The sequence below is a fragment of the Mobula birostris genome, chromosome 22 (genome assembly GCF_030028105.1).
Source record: "Mobula birostris isolate sMobBir1 chromosome 22, sMobBir1.hap1, whole genome shotgun sequence".
In the NCBI taxonomy this organism is placed as follows: Eukaryota; Metazoa; Chordata; class Chondrichthyes; order Myliobatiformes; family Myliobatidae; genus Mobula; species Mobula birostris.
The window spans coordinates 12,085,171-12,102,852 of NC_092391.1; the positions used below are offsets into that span (position 1 = coordinate 12,085,171).

At 44.5% G+C, this 17,682-nt stretch overlaps 1 protein-coding gene across 6 annotated transcripts in view; it reads left to right on the plus strand.

Annotated features, from left to right (window-relative positions):
• ralgps1 (Ral GEF with PH domain and SH3 binding motif 1) overlaps positions 1–17,682 on the plus strand; it is a 761,372-nt gene that overhangs the window by 716,295 nt on the left and 27,395 nt on the right. For all 6 annotated transcript variants that reach the window (XM_072240007.1, XM_072240011.1, XM_072240013.1 and 3 more), the window contains 2 exons: positions 6,139–6,244; positions 13,543–13,635. In XM_072240007.1, the coding sequence (XP_072096108.1) occupies positions 6,139–6,244; positions 13,543–13,635 (199 nt within the window). The remainder of the gene's footprint in view (positions 1–6,138; positions 6,245–13,542; positions 13,636–17,682) is intronic.

The following is a 17,682-nucleotide window of genomic DNA, read 5'->3' on the forward strand; positions in this document are numbered from 1 at the left end:
AACCCTTCCTGCTGACTGTTACCTGAGGGCCTAATCAAATCGGAATTGAGAGGAGGCAACTCACAGGTCAGTGAGTGAGATATAAAAAGGAGACGTTTTTCAGTGTCCCGATCAAATCAGGAGCATGAGAGGAGGTGACTCACAGGTTGATGAGTGAGATTTAAAAATCATATTCACAGGCTTTCAGCATTTTCCAGCAACCCAAGCCAAATCATGATCTATTAGCAAGGGTAAGTAAGAATAAGGCAGGGTCAAGCAGAACAGCCATTGTGTGAATAGACCAGTTCTTCAGGAAGAACTGGCTTGGGCGAGGTAAATAGCTGGTAAATTTCTTCTTCATTCTTCGTCTGTTAGCGCAGTGAAAATGGCTCCAGGGGCTGTGTTGTGTTCTTTGTGTGACATGACCTGCAACCTCCCGGATAACCAGGTGCATTGAGCTGCAGCTCCTCAGGGAATGTGTTAAGGAATTGGAGCTGCAGCTCGATAACCTTTTGCTTATACAGAGAAACTGAGGAGGGGATAGACAGGAGCTACAGGGAGGTAGTCACCCATAGGTTGCAGGAGGCTGGTTCCTGGGTGACTGTCAGAAGAATGAAAGGGAATGGGCAGCCAATGCAGAGTACCCCCCGGCTGCTCACCTCAATACTAATTTACCACTTTGGATATGGTTGGGGGGTGGTGACCTACCAGGGAGAGCCACGGCAGCCTGAGTTTGGTGCTGTGGCTCAGAAGGGAAGGAGGGAGAAGAGGACTGCAGTAATTATAGGGGATTTCATAGTTAGAGAAGTAGACACGTTATTCTGTGGAGGCGATAGAGACGCCCATATGATATGTTGCCTACAGGTCCCAGGGTCAGGGACGCCTCAAATCAGGTCCACAGCAATCTAAGGAGGTAGGGTCAGCAGCTAGAAATCTTGGTACATATTGGCACCAATGACGCATGTCGGAGGAGGAGGTCTTGAAGAGAGAAGTTAGGGAGCTAGGGAGAAAGCTGAAAAACATGACCTCAAGGGTAGTTACCTCTGGATTGCTGCCTGTGCCTCGTATCAGTGAGGGTAAGAATCAGATGATTTGCCAGGTGAATGCATGGCCGTAGAACTGGTGCAGGGGGAAACGGGGTTCAGGTTTCTGGATCATTGGGACCTCTTCTCTGCAAGGTGTGACCTGTACAAAAGGGATGGGATACAGCTGAACCTGAGGGGGGTCAATATCTTTGCAGGCATGTTTGCTAGAGCTGTTGGGGAGGGTTTAAACTACTTTGGCAGGGGGCTGGGAACTGGAGTGATGGGGCTGAGGATGGGGCATTTGTTATACAAGCAGAGGCAGTGTGTAGTGAGACTGTCAGGAAGGACAGGCAAATGATCGGGCAAAATTGCCATCAGTGGGATGAGTTACAGTGTAATGGGGGGGGGCAAAATCAAAATGGGTGATGAGTACAGGGCTGAACGTGTTATATTTGAATACACGCAGTTTACAAAATAAGGTAGGTGATCTTGTAGTGCAGTTAGAGATTAACAGGTATGACGTTGTGGGCATCACTGAGTCGTGGCTGAAAGAAGATCACAGTTAGGAGTTTGTATCAAAAGAACAGATAGAAAGGCAGAACGGGCGGGAGGCTCTGTTGGTAAAAAAATGAAATCAAATCCTTAGAAAGAGGTGACGTAGTATTGGAAGATGTAGAATCCTTATTGGTAGAGTTAAGAAACTGCAAGGGTAAAAGGACTCTGATGGGAGTTATATACTGTATCCAGGATGTAGGCGGCAAATTGCAATGGGAGATAGAAAACACATGTCAAAAGGACAATATTACAATTGTCATGGGGGATTTCAAAATGCAGCTGAATGGGGAAAATCATGATGATGCTGCATCCCAAGAGAGAGAATTTGTAGAATGCCCATCAGATGGCTTGTGGTTGAGCCCACTGGGGGATCAGCTATTCTGTATTGGTTGTTGTGTAAATGAATCGGATTTGATTAGGGAGTTTAAGGTAAAGGAACCCTTAGGAGACACTGATCATAATATGATAGAATTCACCCTGCAATTTGAGAGGGAGAAGCTAAATGTATCAGTCAGCTGTATCTGTATTACCGTGGAGCAAAGTATATTACAGAGGCATGAGAGAGGAGCTGGACAGGGTTGGAAGGGGCACTAGCAGGGATGACGGCAGAACAGCAAAGGCTGGATTTTCTGGGAGCAACTTGGAAGGCACTAGATAGATACATCCTAAAGAAGACAATGTATTCTAGAGGCAGGATGTCACAACTGTGGCTAACAAGGGAAGTCAAAGCTAACATAAAAGCAAAATAGAGGGTATATATTAGAGCAAAAATTGGTGGGAAGTTAGGGGATTGGGAAACTTTTAAAAACCAATGGAAGGCAACTAAAAAAAGGCATGAGGTAAAAGATGAAGGTAAGCTAGCAAATAATATCAAAGAGGATACCAAAAATTATTTCAGATATTGATGCACTATCAATAACTCCAAAAGACTGGAAGTAGAGTAAATACTGAAAGGCTTTTATTAGCAGTAAAATGTGACCTCCAGCATGCTGAGTATTTGCCCTGGACTGAGAGGAGGAGCAATGGCCCAATCGCCTTTATTCAGGGTCCGTGGGAGGAGCCACAGGGACAGTCAGCAGAGGGGCATGTCCAGACAGGTAACCCAGTTACAACATATATATATGGTTTACTACAGATATATAAAGAGTAAAAGAGAGAGGAGAGTAGATATCAGACCACTGGAAAATGATGCTGGAGGGATGGTAATGGAGGGGACAAGGAAATGGTGGATGAACTGAATATATATTTTGCATCAGTCTTCACTATGGAGAACACTAGCAGTATGGCAGAAGTTCAAGAGTGTCAGGGGCAGAAGTGAGTGCAGTTGCTTTTACTAGGGAGAAGGTGCTTGGGATGCTGAAAGGTCTGAAGGTAGGTAAGTCACTTGGACAAGGTGGACTACACCCCAGGATTCTGAGAGAGGTAGCTGAAGAGATTGTGAAGGCATTAGTTTCAACTTTCAAGAATCAATAGGCTCTGGCATGGTTCTGGAGGACTGAAATGTCCCTGCACTCTTTAAGAAAGAAGGGAGGCAGAAGAAAGGAAATTATAAGCCGGTTAACCTCACTTCAGTGGTTGGGAAGATGTTGAGTCGATTGTTAAAGATGAGGGTTCGAGGTACTTAGAGGTTGTCAGGACGCTGAAGCAGGGACCCAATTGCAGACCAAGTACTGTGCATACTATGATATTTACTGAGTAGCAAGTCTAGGAGGGCAACAAAGTCGATGTCAAAATTCAGGCAGAGATCAAAACATGCAGAGAAATCCAAAAACCAGAATTGGGAAACAAGCAGAGTCAATATTCAGACAGACAGAGTACAGATATGAATGCCGGAAAGGCTCAGGAAAATTCACTGGCACAATCTGGCAACAATCAGGTGAAAACACAGGAATGAAATGCACTGAGCAATAACCAGAGAGGCAGATGATAGGTGGAGCACAGTGAGACACAGGTGGCAGCAATACACGAAATAATGAGAAGCAGGTGAGAGACGGAGTAGTCAGTAATACAGGGGCTGGAGTAGAGCAGGAGCACATGGCAATACAAAACCACAGACCGACAGCTAGGGGTAAACACACAAAAAGACAGAGTTCAACTGGAGGTACTGACAGAGGTACATGATAAAATAGACCATAGTCAGCATGATTTCATTAAGGGAAAATCTTGCCTGACAAATTTATTGGAATTTTTTGAGGAGAATGAGGGGAAATTTGATAGAGATATACAAAATTATGAGGGGTAGAAGTAGGTTAAATACAAGTATGTTTTTACACTGAGGTTCAAAGAGACTAGAACTAGAGGCCGTAGTTTAAGGATGAAATGTGAAATCTTTAAGGGGAACCTGTGGGGGAATCTCAGCACTCAAAGCCGATGAGAGTGTGGAGCGAGCTGCCAGTGCAAGTGGTGGATATGGGTTCGATTTCAACATTTAAGAGAAAATTAAATAATATTAAAGTACAATACATGGATGGGGCTATGGTCCAGGTACAGGTCAATGGGGCTAGGCAGAATAATAGTCCAGCATGAACTAGATGGGCCATACAGCCTGTTTCTGTGAAGTAGTGTTCTATCACTCTATGACATTTTTGGTTGTTCCTCTCCAAACTCCCTTTACCCCCTGTGCAGTATATCCCGATGTCTCTCCGGTTCCTCTGAGCCAATAGGCATGGCGGTAGACTAAAGAATCATACTTTCCATATCTTCCAGCAACCTCTCCTGGCAGTCCATCAATAACACTTTTTCCAGAGGTTCCATGGTCTTTTAATTCTATTCTCTAGACCAAGTTGATTATTATAATTGTGAGTTCTTGAAGGAAGGGAATTCAGAATGATACCTTTTGGCGTTTTTTTTGTGCAGAACAGCTTTTGCTCTGTTAAAGGTCTGTTCATCTGATAAAATTCGTATAAAAATTGGACAGGGATAAAGTCTTTCCCTCATTCTTCCCTGTCCCTTAACATTTTTACAGTACTCTAGTGTTAACACTGAGTAAAACCTCACCCCTTCTTCAAGTAGTGCTGTCATGAGACAGAAGATGAACTACATTAATGTCAAGCAAACCTTTTTAACTCCATTGGAGTCGAGGCCAGAGTTTTGTTAACCAAGGAAACCAATAGACCAAACACAAATATTGGGGCAGAGAAATGGGAAAGAAAATCAAACACACATGTTCTGAAAGAGATCGGTAGTAAAGTAATTCCCAAAAATGTGTCCGCTGATGGGAGACAGAGACCATAGCACATTGGAGCAGAATTAGGCCATTCAGCCCATCAAGTTTGCTCCACCATTCCATCATGGCTGATTTATCATCCATCTCTTCCCCACTCTCCTGTTCTCCCCGGAACTGCTAGCACTGTTACTAAACAAAATCTTGTCAATGTCTGCTTTAAAAGCACCCATTAACTTAGACTCCATAGCTACCTGTGGCAATGAACTCCCCAGATTCACCACGCTCTGGCTAAAGAAATTCCTCCTCATCTCTATTCTAAAGGGATGTCCTTGTGTTCTGAAGCTGTGCCCTCTTGTCCTAGTCCTCCCCACATCAGCTCTATCTAGGCCTTTCAATATTCAATAGGATTCAATGAGAACCCCTCTCATTCTTCTAAACTCTAGCAAATACAAGCCCAGAGCCATCAAACGCTCATGTGTCTGTAGGACATATCTTTGCTTGGGCCATATGCTTCCCCTACTGTGAAGTGCTGTATTCTTGGCCAGGATAACTCTTTTGGGCACACTACGGTGCTCTGGCCACCAAATCGGAACATTGTTCGAATTAGTTTCTGACAAAGTCCCATGGTGGAAGTCCGTGGTGGGGGTTGATGATTGGAATGCCGATTTTTGTGCCGGGGGGGGGCGGCGGTGGTGGTGTGGGTTTGATGTTTCTCTGTGAACGTCTTTCATGTTCTTTCTTTGTTTCATGGCTATCTGGAGAAGACAAATTTCAGAGTTGTATATGGATACATGTGTTGATAATAAATAAACCTTTGAGGGGAACGGATTCGGAGGGCTCTGTCAGCCAATGGGTTGTATTCTCGGTGGGACTACCAGAGGTCCCACCTCTCAAAAGGAATATTGCCCAAATGAAAATTTGACAAAGTCCTGTTGCAGAAGTCCGTAAAGGGACGGATTCGCATGGCTCTGCCGGAGATTGCCTTAAGTTGCAGTGACAGGAAGAAGAGACGGATGCCGGTGTGAGGAATTGGGCAAGAATTGGAGCCCACCGGTGAAGTGAAGATCTGGCCCAGAAAGGGAGCCAACAATTCACAAGTTCAATCCACAGTCTGAGAACTTGTAATGTTGTTGACGTCCAACCCGACCATCACTATCAGGGAACTCATTCCATTTCAAGCAACACACAACACATACCCATGCAGCCTTACATTGCTAACTCCACATTTCTTTCCTGCTAACTTATATCTTTCTGTAAATACCTGAACATAAGTGCAGTTATATATAAGGAGCCCGGCCAATCTGACTTGATGCCTCACAGTGAGTGGCCTGTAGTCGGGGTGACCGTGCTCGGGGGTTTGGGTCCATTTTGTACTGGCAGTCTTTGTACTAACTGCCTTCCTTCTGTCGCCAGTCCAACAGACCCCCGCAGCTACCACTTAAGTGGTACCAATGGAGCCATCACTATGGAAGGACCACTGAGGAGGAAAACGCTGCTGAAGGAAGGCAAGAAGCCAGCAGTAAGTAATCAATAGATTGCTTATTAGTTTCATTTGTTTGGATTCTTCATTTTTTTTTGGTGCTTGGTTGTATTTTACTGCTATCTTATATGTGCTCGATGTGCCCTGTGCTATGTTTGACCTTCGGTTCTGAGTTTTGCACCTTGGCCCCAGAGTAACACTGTTTCATTTGCCTGTATTCATGGGTATGCAAGGAGCAATGCCTCAGAAAGTTGGCATCCATCATTAAGGACCCCCATCACCCAGGGGTCTCATTCCTACTATCAGGGAGAAGGTACAGGAGCCTGAAGACACAAATTCAGTGATTCAGGAACAACTCCTTCCCATCTGCCATCAGACTTCTGAATGGACATTGACCCCACTGAGTTGCTGCCGCATGATTGGCTGATTAGATATTTGCATTAACAAGCAAATGTACAGGTGTACTTATTAAAGTGGCCACTGAGTGTATGTTTAATCACAAACAAGAGAAAATCTGCAGATGCCGGAAATCCAAGCAACACACAAAAGATGCTGGAGAAACTCAGCAGGCCAAGCAGCGTCTATGGAAAAGAGTAAACAGTCGACGTTTTGGGCCAAAATGCTTCTTAGCTTCTGGAATATTATTCACCTTGATACCAGCATTATAATTGGATTTCCACCTCAACAATAGAAATTAAAACAGGCAGAGAAGTAATAATGAAAGCAGAGCAGTTTAATTTGATCAGTTCAGGTAGGACGGAGCCTGGTGCTGAATTAATGTCGGGAACACTGGGGCAGCTGCTCCCTCTTGTGTTAATTTCTAAAGCAACCAGCTGCACATTATCCTGTGTTTCCTGATATTTACGGTCAGTTCATTGATCCAGGTACTAGTACTTCCTTTGGTGACACTGCCAACTCATGGGTGCTATGATAGCCTAGCAGTTAGCGCAACGCTATTACAGCTTGGGGTGTCGGAGGTCAGAGTTCCATTCCGAAGTCATCTGTACGTCTTTTCCATGGAATATGTGGGTTTTCTCTGGGTCCTCTGGTTTCCTCCCACAGTCCAAAGACCTAGGATTATAGGTCACTGTAAACTGCCCCGTAATTAGGCTAGGGTTATATCGGGATTTGCTGGGTGGTGCAGCTCAAAGGGCCGGTAACACATATTCTGCATTGTATCAAAATAAATAGATAAATAAACAAACAAACAAATGAAATCAAGGCAGGGAAGTGAAGGCCTAGAGGGAAGAGTAGTGGTCTTTAGGATGACATCCAAGTCTTCAAAGATGAAGGCACATTGTCAATTTGACATCATGTTAAGAATTTTTAATGCAAGTTAATTGGACAAGCACATCAGAAAAATAATTACTAGAGGAGCGTTAATCTTATTTACTAGATATGCAGTTATCGAGTTTGTTAGAACACATGCTCCATTCCACAAGTGTCGACTGTTTATTCCTCTCTGCGGTTGCCGCATAAGTTGCTATGAGTTCCTCCAGCATTTTGTGTGTGCTACTCAAGGTATTTCTGCTCCACAGACTGGTTTGACCATGGTGATAAATAGTGCATTGCAAACGGGGCACTTTGTTATGTTAACAGATCTTGTATAAAACGTTGGTTAAGCTACACTTCAAAGTTCAAAATACGTTTATTATCTAAGTATGTTCTCAAACTATTATCTCAGGTTGTATACTGCATAATACTTTGATAGTAAATATATTTTGAATCTTTGAATTTGAATTTTGAATTCTATACAGACTTGAGATCCGTCTTCTGACAGGCAGCCACTAAACAAAGAAACCCAATTACACCCATTAAAAAATCACCATCAAGCATCTCATGTGCAGAAAAAAATCTTATCATGCAAATAATAAAAATAAGCAAATAACATTAGCGCTTAACTTGTCCAAACCTTGATTCGTTCCTCACTCTCAGACCCAGGCCGAGGTTATTGCAGCATCTCTGTTGGTCACACTATGGGAAGGATGTGGAAGCTTTGGAGAGGTTGCAGAAGAGGTTCATCAGGATGTTAACTAGATTATAGAATATTAGCCATGGAGAGAGGTTGGACAAACTTGGGTTGTTTTCTCTGGAGCCTCAGAGGCCGAGGGGAGAGCTGATAGAAATTTACAAAATTATGGGAGGGCTTTTGTCCTTGGAGTGAAGGAGGATGAGAGATGACTTGATAGAGGTGTACAAGGTAACAAGAGGCATAGATCTAGTGGATAGCCAGAGTCACTTCCGCAGGATGGAAACAGCTAACACAAGGGGGCATAATTTTAAGGTGAATGGAAGAAAGTACAGGGGGGATGCCAGAGGTAAGTTTATTTTACGCAGAGTGGTGAATACTGAAACGCAGAGCCAGCGATGGTGGTGGAGATGGCAGTGGGCATTTAGAAACTCTTAGATTGGCACAGGGATGATAGAAAAATGGAATAGGGAAGGGTTAGCTCGATTTTAGAGTAGGTTTAAAGATCGGCACAACATTGTGGACAAAAGGGACGGTACTGTGCTGTTATGTTCTATGTTCATAAGATAGGATAAACTACAGGAGGATGTGAAGGCTTTGGAGAGGGTGCAGAGAAAGCCCACCAGGATGTTATCCAGATTCTAGAATGTTAGCTAAAAGGAGAGAGGTTGGTTCAAATTTGAGTTGTTCTCTCCAGAGTATCAGAGGCTGGAAGGGGGGGCATGATGTACATTTATAAAATTATGAGACCCTTTGTTGATCAAGGTTGACCATGGATCTTGCATCCCAGCTACTCGATACACAAGCTAGTGCAGTACGATATGGAGAGCAAGCTGTTACCTACGTAGCTGATGAATCCAAATGACCAGCAAAAACTGATACGGTTTGGCACCAGTGGTGTCGCATGAGTCATCAGTCAGCAATGAACTCAGCGTAGGACTGCTTTAGGGACTCCAGCTCCGGATTTTTCCCTGGGGTTTACTCCCAAAGCCTTCCCCATGAGTGGGTATAGCTACAAGGCAGCGGAGGTTTGAGATCAGAGTTTTCTTTCTCCTGGATGAGCTGCCAACCACGGCTGATGAGCCCTATCTGCCCAAAGTGACTGGCTTTAGGGCCCCAGTAATCTACCTTAGGCCCTTCTCCTTTCAGTAGAAACAGTTCCAGTGGGCTTAGTAGGTAAGAGACACGCGAAAGCCAGGAGCAGGACTTGGTTGTCAGAGGCTATTTGAGACGCACACGATGATAGGGAGCATTTAATAGGTAGTGGGAGCCTATCATCACTACCACCCCCGGCTATGACACTCTTAAGAAACCATAACATTATGAGAGGTATAAGAACGAGTAGACAGCTGGAGCCTCTTTGCCAGGGTACTAGTGAAGGGGGAAAGTTTAAGGGAAATGTGTCGGGGCAAATTATTTTGTGTGGAGTGGTGGGTGCCAGGGCTGCGTGGCCAGGGGAGCTGTCAGAAACAGCACAATAGTGGCTTTTAAGGGGCATTTAGGCAGAGACATGAACTTGAAGAGAACAGATTGATCTGCATCATATGTAGGCAGGTGGGATTAGTTTCTTCTGCCATCATGATCAGTGGCGGCATCATGAATCAAAATCAGAATTGGGTTTATTGTCACTGACATATGTCATGAAATATGTCGTACTGTGGTGGCGGTACAGTGCAAAAATGTTTTAAAAATACTATATAATAAGAAATATAAAAATAATAAGTAGTGCAAAAAGAGAGTAGAGTACTGAGGTTGAGTTCATAGATTCATGGTGCATTCATAAATCTGATGGCGGAGGGGAAGAAGCCGTTCCTAAGCATTGAGTGGGGGTCTTCAGGCTTCTGTACCTCTTCCCCAATGCTAGTAAAGAGAAGAGGGCATACCTTAGATGGTCATGGTCCTTAATGATGGATGCAGCCTTCTTGAGGCATCAAATTTTGAAGACCATGTTGGAGCTGGCTGGGTTTATGACCCCTCTGCAGCTTTTTTCTGATCCTGTGCATTGGCCCCTCCATTCCAGACAGTGATACAAGTCAGATGCTCTCTACAGTACAACTGCAGAAATTTGCTGGAGTCTTTGTGGACAAAATCTCCTCAAACTCCTAATGAGTTATTACCAAGATGTTATAGAGTGGAAGGTCTGTGTGCTGAACTGCTCCATGTTTTATTATAAGATTAAATATTTAATGGATTGATATTCTGAATTTGGGCTACAGAATTGGACCATTTTAAACCAGGTGGTTTACATTCTTAGGGTGGCAGGGTGGAGATATGTCTCCACCAAAGGAGGTGTAAGGTGCTCCTTCCCTCCACTGGCTTACATCATCCTTGGGCAAGGTGCAGCACCTGCTTAGCCCCCTGATCAGGGTCACGTGAACCCATGGCAGCAGCTTATGCATACCACAAGTCCTGGTTATGCGACCACTGACCCCAGGCAGACAATCTCTAAAGAGTATTGATAATGGCTGGGGTCACCAATCTTGTAAAGACACTGCCCAGAAGAAGGCAATGGGAAGCCACTTCTGCAGAAATATTTGTCGAGAACAATCACGGTCATGGAAAGACCATGATCGCTCACGTCATACAAAACAGCACATAATTATGATGATGATTTATATTCTGCACCCTAACCTCATTCCATCCTTATGCATCAGACACTTTTTCTAAAGGAAGGCTGTAGTTGCGTTGGCGTGTGGCCAAGTGGTTAAGGCGTTCGTCTAGTGATTCAAAGGTTGCTAGTTCGAGCCTTGGCTGAGGCACTTGAGCAAGGTACTTAACCACACATTGCTCTGCGACGACACCGGTGCCAAGCTGTATCGGCCCTAGTGCCCTTCCCTTGGACAACAGTGGTGTCGTGGAGAGGGGAGACTTGCAGCATGGGCCACTGCTGGTCTTCCATACAATTTTGCCCAGGCTGTGCCCTGGAAACCTTCCAAGCCACAAATCCATGGTCTCATGAGAATAATGGATGCCTATATATATATGTCTAAAATGTTGAGAATTCTGGAAAGAGCAGACAAGAAAAATCCATTTCCTTCAGCAAATGGGTAAAGATGTGCAGAGGGCAATAACTTCAAGGGTTTTGTTTCCATCCAGATGGTGATGGTTTTATCCTCTTTAAAGGCTGGTGAAAGCAGAACCAACCCCTCCTCCATGGGAATTGCATTCATAGGGTACTTGGATGGACTAATTAGATTACTGTCTGAGAGCCAGGTAGTGGGACAATGCAGGGTAGCCCTATTATGCCAGCCTGGAAGTGATGCCCGAAAGGTCTCCTCAAACACTTTAAAATCCCATATCATTGAGGATCCTGGAGACATCTCCCTCCCACTAAGAGGTTCTCAACCTTTCTATGCCATCGACCAATCCCATTTAGCAAGGGTCTGTGGACTCCAGGTTAGGAACCCTTGGCCTAGGGGGAATCCCAGCGGTCTAGTTTCCTGATAGGTCCAAGGTGGGACTCTGGTCCAGGTGCAGGCTGGGCTCTCTTGTGTGGGTCTAGAAATTGAGAGGGATGCATGGGGTTTAAGATATTAACACGAGATACTTCAGTGGCTGGAATTGAACACAGAGGGTCAGCCATCATCTATGGAGAGAAATGGACAGTCAGTATTTTCAATCCATTCTGAAAGTAGGCTGGTATAATGAGGGAAAGGGGTGGAGCAAGAGCCTGGATTCATGTGAGGAGAGGCAACAGGCAGATGGAAGGGGGAGGAGTGGGGAAAGTGACAGAAGCTAAGAGGTGATAGATGGAGGCAACAAAGGGCTGCAAATGGTGGAATCTGATTGGATAGGCGGGTGGAGCATAGAACCAAATGAAGGAGATGGAATTGATATTGGAACTGGTTTATCATTGTCACATGTACCAAGATACAGTGAAAAGTTTGTCTCGCACACCCGTTCATTACGTGATTCATCGAGGTAGAACAAGGTGAAACAATAACAGAGTCATAGTCATACTTTATTGATCCCGGGGGAAATTGGTTTTCGTTACAGTTGCACAATAAATAATAAATAGTAATAGAACCATAAATAGTTAAATAGTAATATGTAAATTATGCCAGTAAATTATGAAATGTCCAGGACCAGCCTATTGACTCAGGGTGTCTGATCCTCCAAGGGAGGAGTTGTAAAGTTTGATGGCCACAGACAGGAAAGACTTCCTATGATGCTCTGTGCTGCATCTCGGAGGAATGAGTCTCTGGCTGAATGTACTCCTGTGCCCACCCAGTACATTATGTAGTGGATGGGAGACATTGACCAAGATGGCATGCAACTTGGACAGCATCCTCTTTTCAGACACCACCGTGAGAGAGTCCAGTTCCATCCCCACAACATCACTGGCCTTACTGTTGAGTTTGTTGATTCTGTTGGTCTCTGCTACCCTCAGCCTGCTGCCCCAGCACACAACAGCAAACATGATAGCACTGGCTACCACAGACTCGTAGAACATCCTCAGCATCGTCCGGCAGATGTTAAAGGACCTCAGTCTCCTCAGGCTATAGAGACGGCTCTGACCCTTCTTGTAGACAGCCTCAGTGTTCTTTGACCAGTCCAGTTTATTGTCAATTCGTATCCCCAGGTATTTGTAATCCTCCACCATGTCCACACTGACCCCCAGATAGAAACAGGGGTCACCGGTACCTTAGCTCTCCTCAGGTCTATCACCAGCTCCTTAGTCTTTTTCACATTAAGGTGCAGATAATTCAGAATAAAGTGTAACAGCTACAGGGAAAGTGCAGTGCAGGTGAAAGATAAAGATTATAATGAGGTAGATTGTGAGTACGATAGGTCCATTCAAGAGTCTGATAACAGTGGGGTAGATGCTGACCTTGAGCCTGGTGATATGTGCTCTTTGAGAGAAGGGAGGTTAGAGAACATTCAGGGTGGGTATCTTTCATTATGCTGGCTGTCTTGCTGAGGCAGTGAGGGGTGTAGACAGAGTCCATGTTAGGGAGGCTGTTTTTCATGAAATGCTGAGCTGTGTCCATGCAGAACAGTTGTCGTTATGCATTCAGACAAATTGCTTTCTGTGGTGCACTGATAAAAATTGATAAGGGATGGTAGGGTATGCAAAATTTCATTAGCCTCCTGAAGAAGTGGAGATGTTGGTGAGTTTTCTTGACCATGACATCAACGTGGTTGGACCAAGACAGGGCTGTTGGTGATGTTCAATCCTAGGAACTTGACGCTCTCAGTCTCAACACGGAAGCGTGACAGACAGAGTGGGCAACTGGGAACTGTGGAGGGGTGGGGAGTAGATGGCTGGGGTGCATCCTACGCATTGCCAGCTAGGAGTTACAGCACTTGTTTGCGCAGCTGTGCCACCTGTTTGATATAACATTGAAAACTTTCTATTTCCTCCTAGTTGTCGTCATGGACCCGCTACTGGCTCATTCTCTCGGGGTCTCTTCTGCTGTACTACAGTGCAAAGTCACTGAGAGCCTCTGAGAGGAAACACGTGAGTAGTTCCCAACGAATGTTCAATGATCACGCTCTGAGCAGCCTTTTCAAGTCAGAATGTCAAATACGATAATTTACCTCTAAGTTGTAGATTAAAAGAATCTCCCAACAGGTACAGTATCAACAAGAACCCTCAGTCCATTGTTCTGGATCTGTACAACTCCGATAGTCTCTGGGACTTTGGTGGTGCTGGACAAGACAATTTTCCAGACTTTTGGATATTGCTCCTGTTAACATCACAATGTATCTTTGAAGGGTCTCAGCCCAAAAGGTCAACTATTCATTCTTCTCCATAGATGTTGCCTAACCTGCTGAGTTCCCCCGACATTTTGTGTGTGTTACTGTGGAGTTCCAGCATCTACAAAATCTCTGGTGTTTACATCTTGGTTTTTTTTTTACAATGTTATACAGTAGTTAGTATTTAAAGTTTTTCCAGAGGACCCTGCGAGTTTAAAGGGAGCGGGTAATAAACACGCGCTAAGAGTGAAAGGTGAAATAATTAAGGGGAACCTCTTCACTCAGAGAGTGGTGAAAGTGTGGAATAAGTGCTCATGGAAGTGGTGCATGTGTGTTTGACTGCAATGTTTATGAAAAGTTTGGACAGGTACACAGATGGGAGAGGTATGGAGGGCTATGGGACAATGAGACAAGGCAGAATGACAGTTTAGCATGGACTAGATGGGCCAAAGGGCATATTTTTGTGCTGAAGTACTCTATGATTATGACACCCTGGATCCTGCCCTATCATCAACCAGCCTGCTCACATAACTCCACTTGCAGGAGCATGAGGATTTTCCAAAACAATCAGATGTCAGATTATGGGAATTTTTGGGAATATTGCTTGGCATGGAACAGTTGAGATGGAGCATGCACATCACGGTGAGCTGGCCAGCTGGAGCATCTGAGAGCACACATTTTGATGAGGCAGCTTTTCTCTGGAGGAAACTCAAGCGATCACAGGGACAGACCCCGATTACTGATTTTTATTTATTAATTAAGATGCAACGTGGAAAAGGCCCTTACAGCCTTTTGAGCCACACCGTCCAGCAACCCCGATTTAACCTAGCTTAATCATGGGATAATTTACAATGACCCATTAACTTTCTAACCGATACGTCTTTAGACTCTGGGAGGAAACCAGAACACCTGGAGAAAACCTACGCATTCCATGAGTGGAACTCCAAACTCCAACACTCCGAGCTGTAATATCATTGCACTAACCGCTACGCTGCCATGGCGCCATGCGGGCGCTGTAAGGCTTACGCTAACCACTCTGCTGTAGTGCTTTAGAACAGAGGGATCTAGGAATAATGGTGCATAGTTCCCTGAAGATGGAATCTCATGCGGATAGGATCGTGAAGAAAGCTTTTGGTTTGCTGGCCTTTATTAATCAGAGCATTGAGTATAGGAGTTGGGATGTAATGTTGAATTTGCAGAAGGCACTGGTAAGGCCAAATTTGGAGTATTGTGTACAGTTCTGGTCACTGAATTATAGGAAAGATGTCAATAAAATTGAGAGAGTACAGAGGAGGTTTACTAAAATGTTGCCTAGGTTTCATCTCCTAAGTTACAGAGAAAGGTTGAACAAGTTAGGTCTTTATTCTTTGGAGCGTAGAAGGTTGAGGGGAGACTTGATAGAGGTGTTTAAAATTATGAGGGGGATTGATAGAGTTGACGTGGTTAGACTATTTTCGTTGAGAGTGGGGAAAATTCAAACAAGAGGGCATGGGATTAGAGGACAAAAGTTTAGGGGTAACATGAGGGGCAACTTCTTTACTCAGAGAGTGGTAGCTGTGTGGAATGAGCTTCCAGCAGAAGTGGTTGAGGCAGGTTCGATGTTGTCGTTTAAAGTTTAATTGGATAGATAAATGGACAGGAAAGGAATGGAGGGTTATGGGCTGAGTGCAGGTCGGTGGGAATAGGATAGGGTAAGAGTTCGGCACGGACTAGAAGGGCTGAGATGGCCTGTTTCCGTGCTGTAATTGTTATATGGTTATAGTGTCACCCTAAGAAAAGCACATGTGATGGGGAAGGACAGGCACAAAATCAGATGGATGCTAGAAATCTGAAATAAAACTAGAAAATTTTGGAAGTAAAATGTGGATATTACCCATATCTAAAGAAAGCCCATGCAGTCCAAGGCCAACATCCCTGCCAACAATAATTTCTGACAAAGCTTGAGTTTACCATTTATTAAGTGTTTCATGCAGCACTTGATGGTCTGCTTAAACTCCTAATGGCTTTGCGTATGTTTCAGTTTAGATTTAATTGATCGCTGGGTTTTAGCCCTTCATTGAGAATGGAATGGCATGTCATTTGGACGTGACACGGCTTGTTGTTTCTGATAGCAAATCTTATGCTTGAGGTCACAACCGTTCCGGTTACAAATTGCATTGTGTTGCAGAGACAGCCGTTTTGAATTTTAGAAATTGTCTCTCCACAGAGATTTAGACACAATGCTCGTCATTATCTTCTGGGAGAATATATCCTCGAGGGAAAGATTTAAGGATGTGCTCAAAGCTTCTATGAGGATCATTACCACTGATTGCTAGGAATCTCTGACCCATGATGGCTCAAAGTGGGGAAGAGGCTTTCTGCCAATACCTCCAGTTGAACTCTTGTCGTTTTGTGTGTTTCCCCCAGCTGTCAGTCTGTGGTTTTGTATTGCCATGTGCTCCTGCCCCTGCTCCTGCTCTACTCTGGCCCCTGTATTACTGAGTACTCCGTCTCTCATCTGCTTCTCATTATTTCCTGTATTGCTGCCCCCTGTGTTTCATTGTGCTGCACCTATCATCTGCCTCTCTGGTTATTGCTCAGTGTATTTCAGTGCTGTGTTTTATTGCTGGATTGTGCCAGTGAGTTTTCCTGAGCCTTTCCAGCACTCGTGTCTGTACTCTATCCGTCTGAATATTGACTCTGCCTGTTTCCCAATTCTGGCTTTTGGATTTCCCTGGATGTTTTGATCTCTGCCTGAACTTTGATGCTGACTTTATTTGCACCTTGGGATTTGTTACTCAATTAATATCACTGTGTGCACAGTACTGGGTCAGCGATTGGATCCCTGCTCCAGCACCAGCACCCTGGCACTTTCGAGATGTTATTGAGACCATTGGGAACACACAAAAGCCTTGTCAGAATCTGGCTTGTGGATGATACAAAGATAGGTGGAGGGGTAGGTAGTGTTGAGGAAGCAAGGAGTTTGAACAGACTGGGAGTATAGACAAAGAAGTGGCAGATGGTATCGAGTAGAGACAAAAGGAGGAAGGGAGCATTATGGGAAGTACTGAGCCCCATATCTAAGAAAAGACTTGCTGGCACTAGAGAGGGTCCAGAGGAGGTTTACTAGAATGATCTCCAGAATAAAAGGGTCAACAGATGAGGAGTGCTTGATGGCTCCCCTAGTCATCTTTGAAAGAGCACTACAGGATCTACCTGAAGGAGTGGTCAAGGCTTGAAGTTGACGTTTTGTCTGAAGGATGGGCTCCCGATTGCCCAGCATTTCCTTTGTACAGTATTTTAGCACCACCCTCTGCATGTGGAGTAGAAGCCCCATCTTGCTGGCCATGAAGCACAACATCGATATGGGTAGAGCTGCGTAACACTAAGGGACAGAAGACGCTGGTGGGTGTTGTGTACAGGCCACCTAACAGTAGTAGTGAGGTTGGAGATGGTATTAAACAGGAAATTAGAAATGTGTGCAATAAAGGAACAGCAGTTATAATGGGTGACTTCAATCTACATGTAGATTGGGTGAACCAAATTGGTAAAGGTGCTGAGGAAGAGGATTTCTTGGAATGTATGCGGGATGGTTTTTTGAACCAACATGTCGAGGAACCAACTAGAGAGCAGGCTATTCTGGACTGGGTTTTGAGCAATGAGGAAGGGTTAATTAGCAATCTTGTCGTGAGAGGCCCCTTGGGTAAGAGTGACCATAATATGGTGGAATTCTTCATTAAGATGGAGAGTGACATAGTTAATTCAGAAACAAAGGTTCTGAACTTAAAGAGGGGTAACTTTGAAGGTATGAGATGTGAATTAGCTAAGA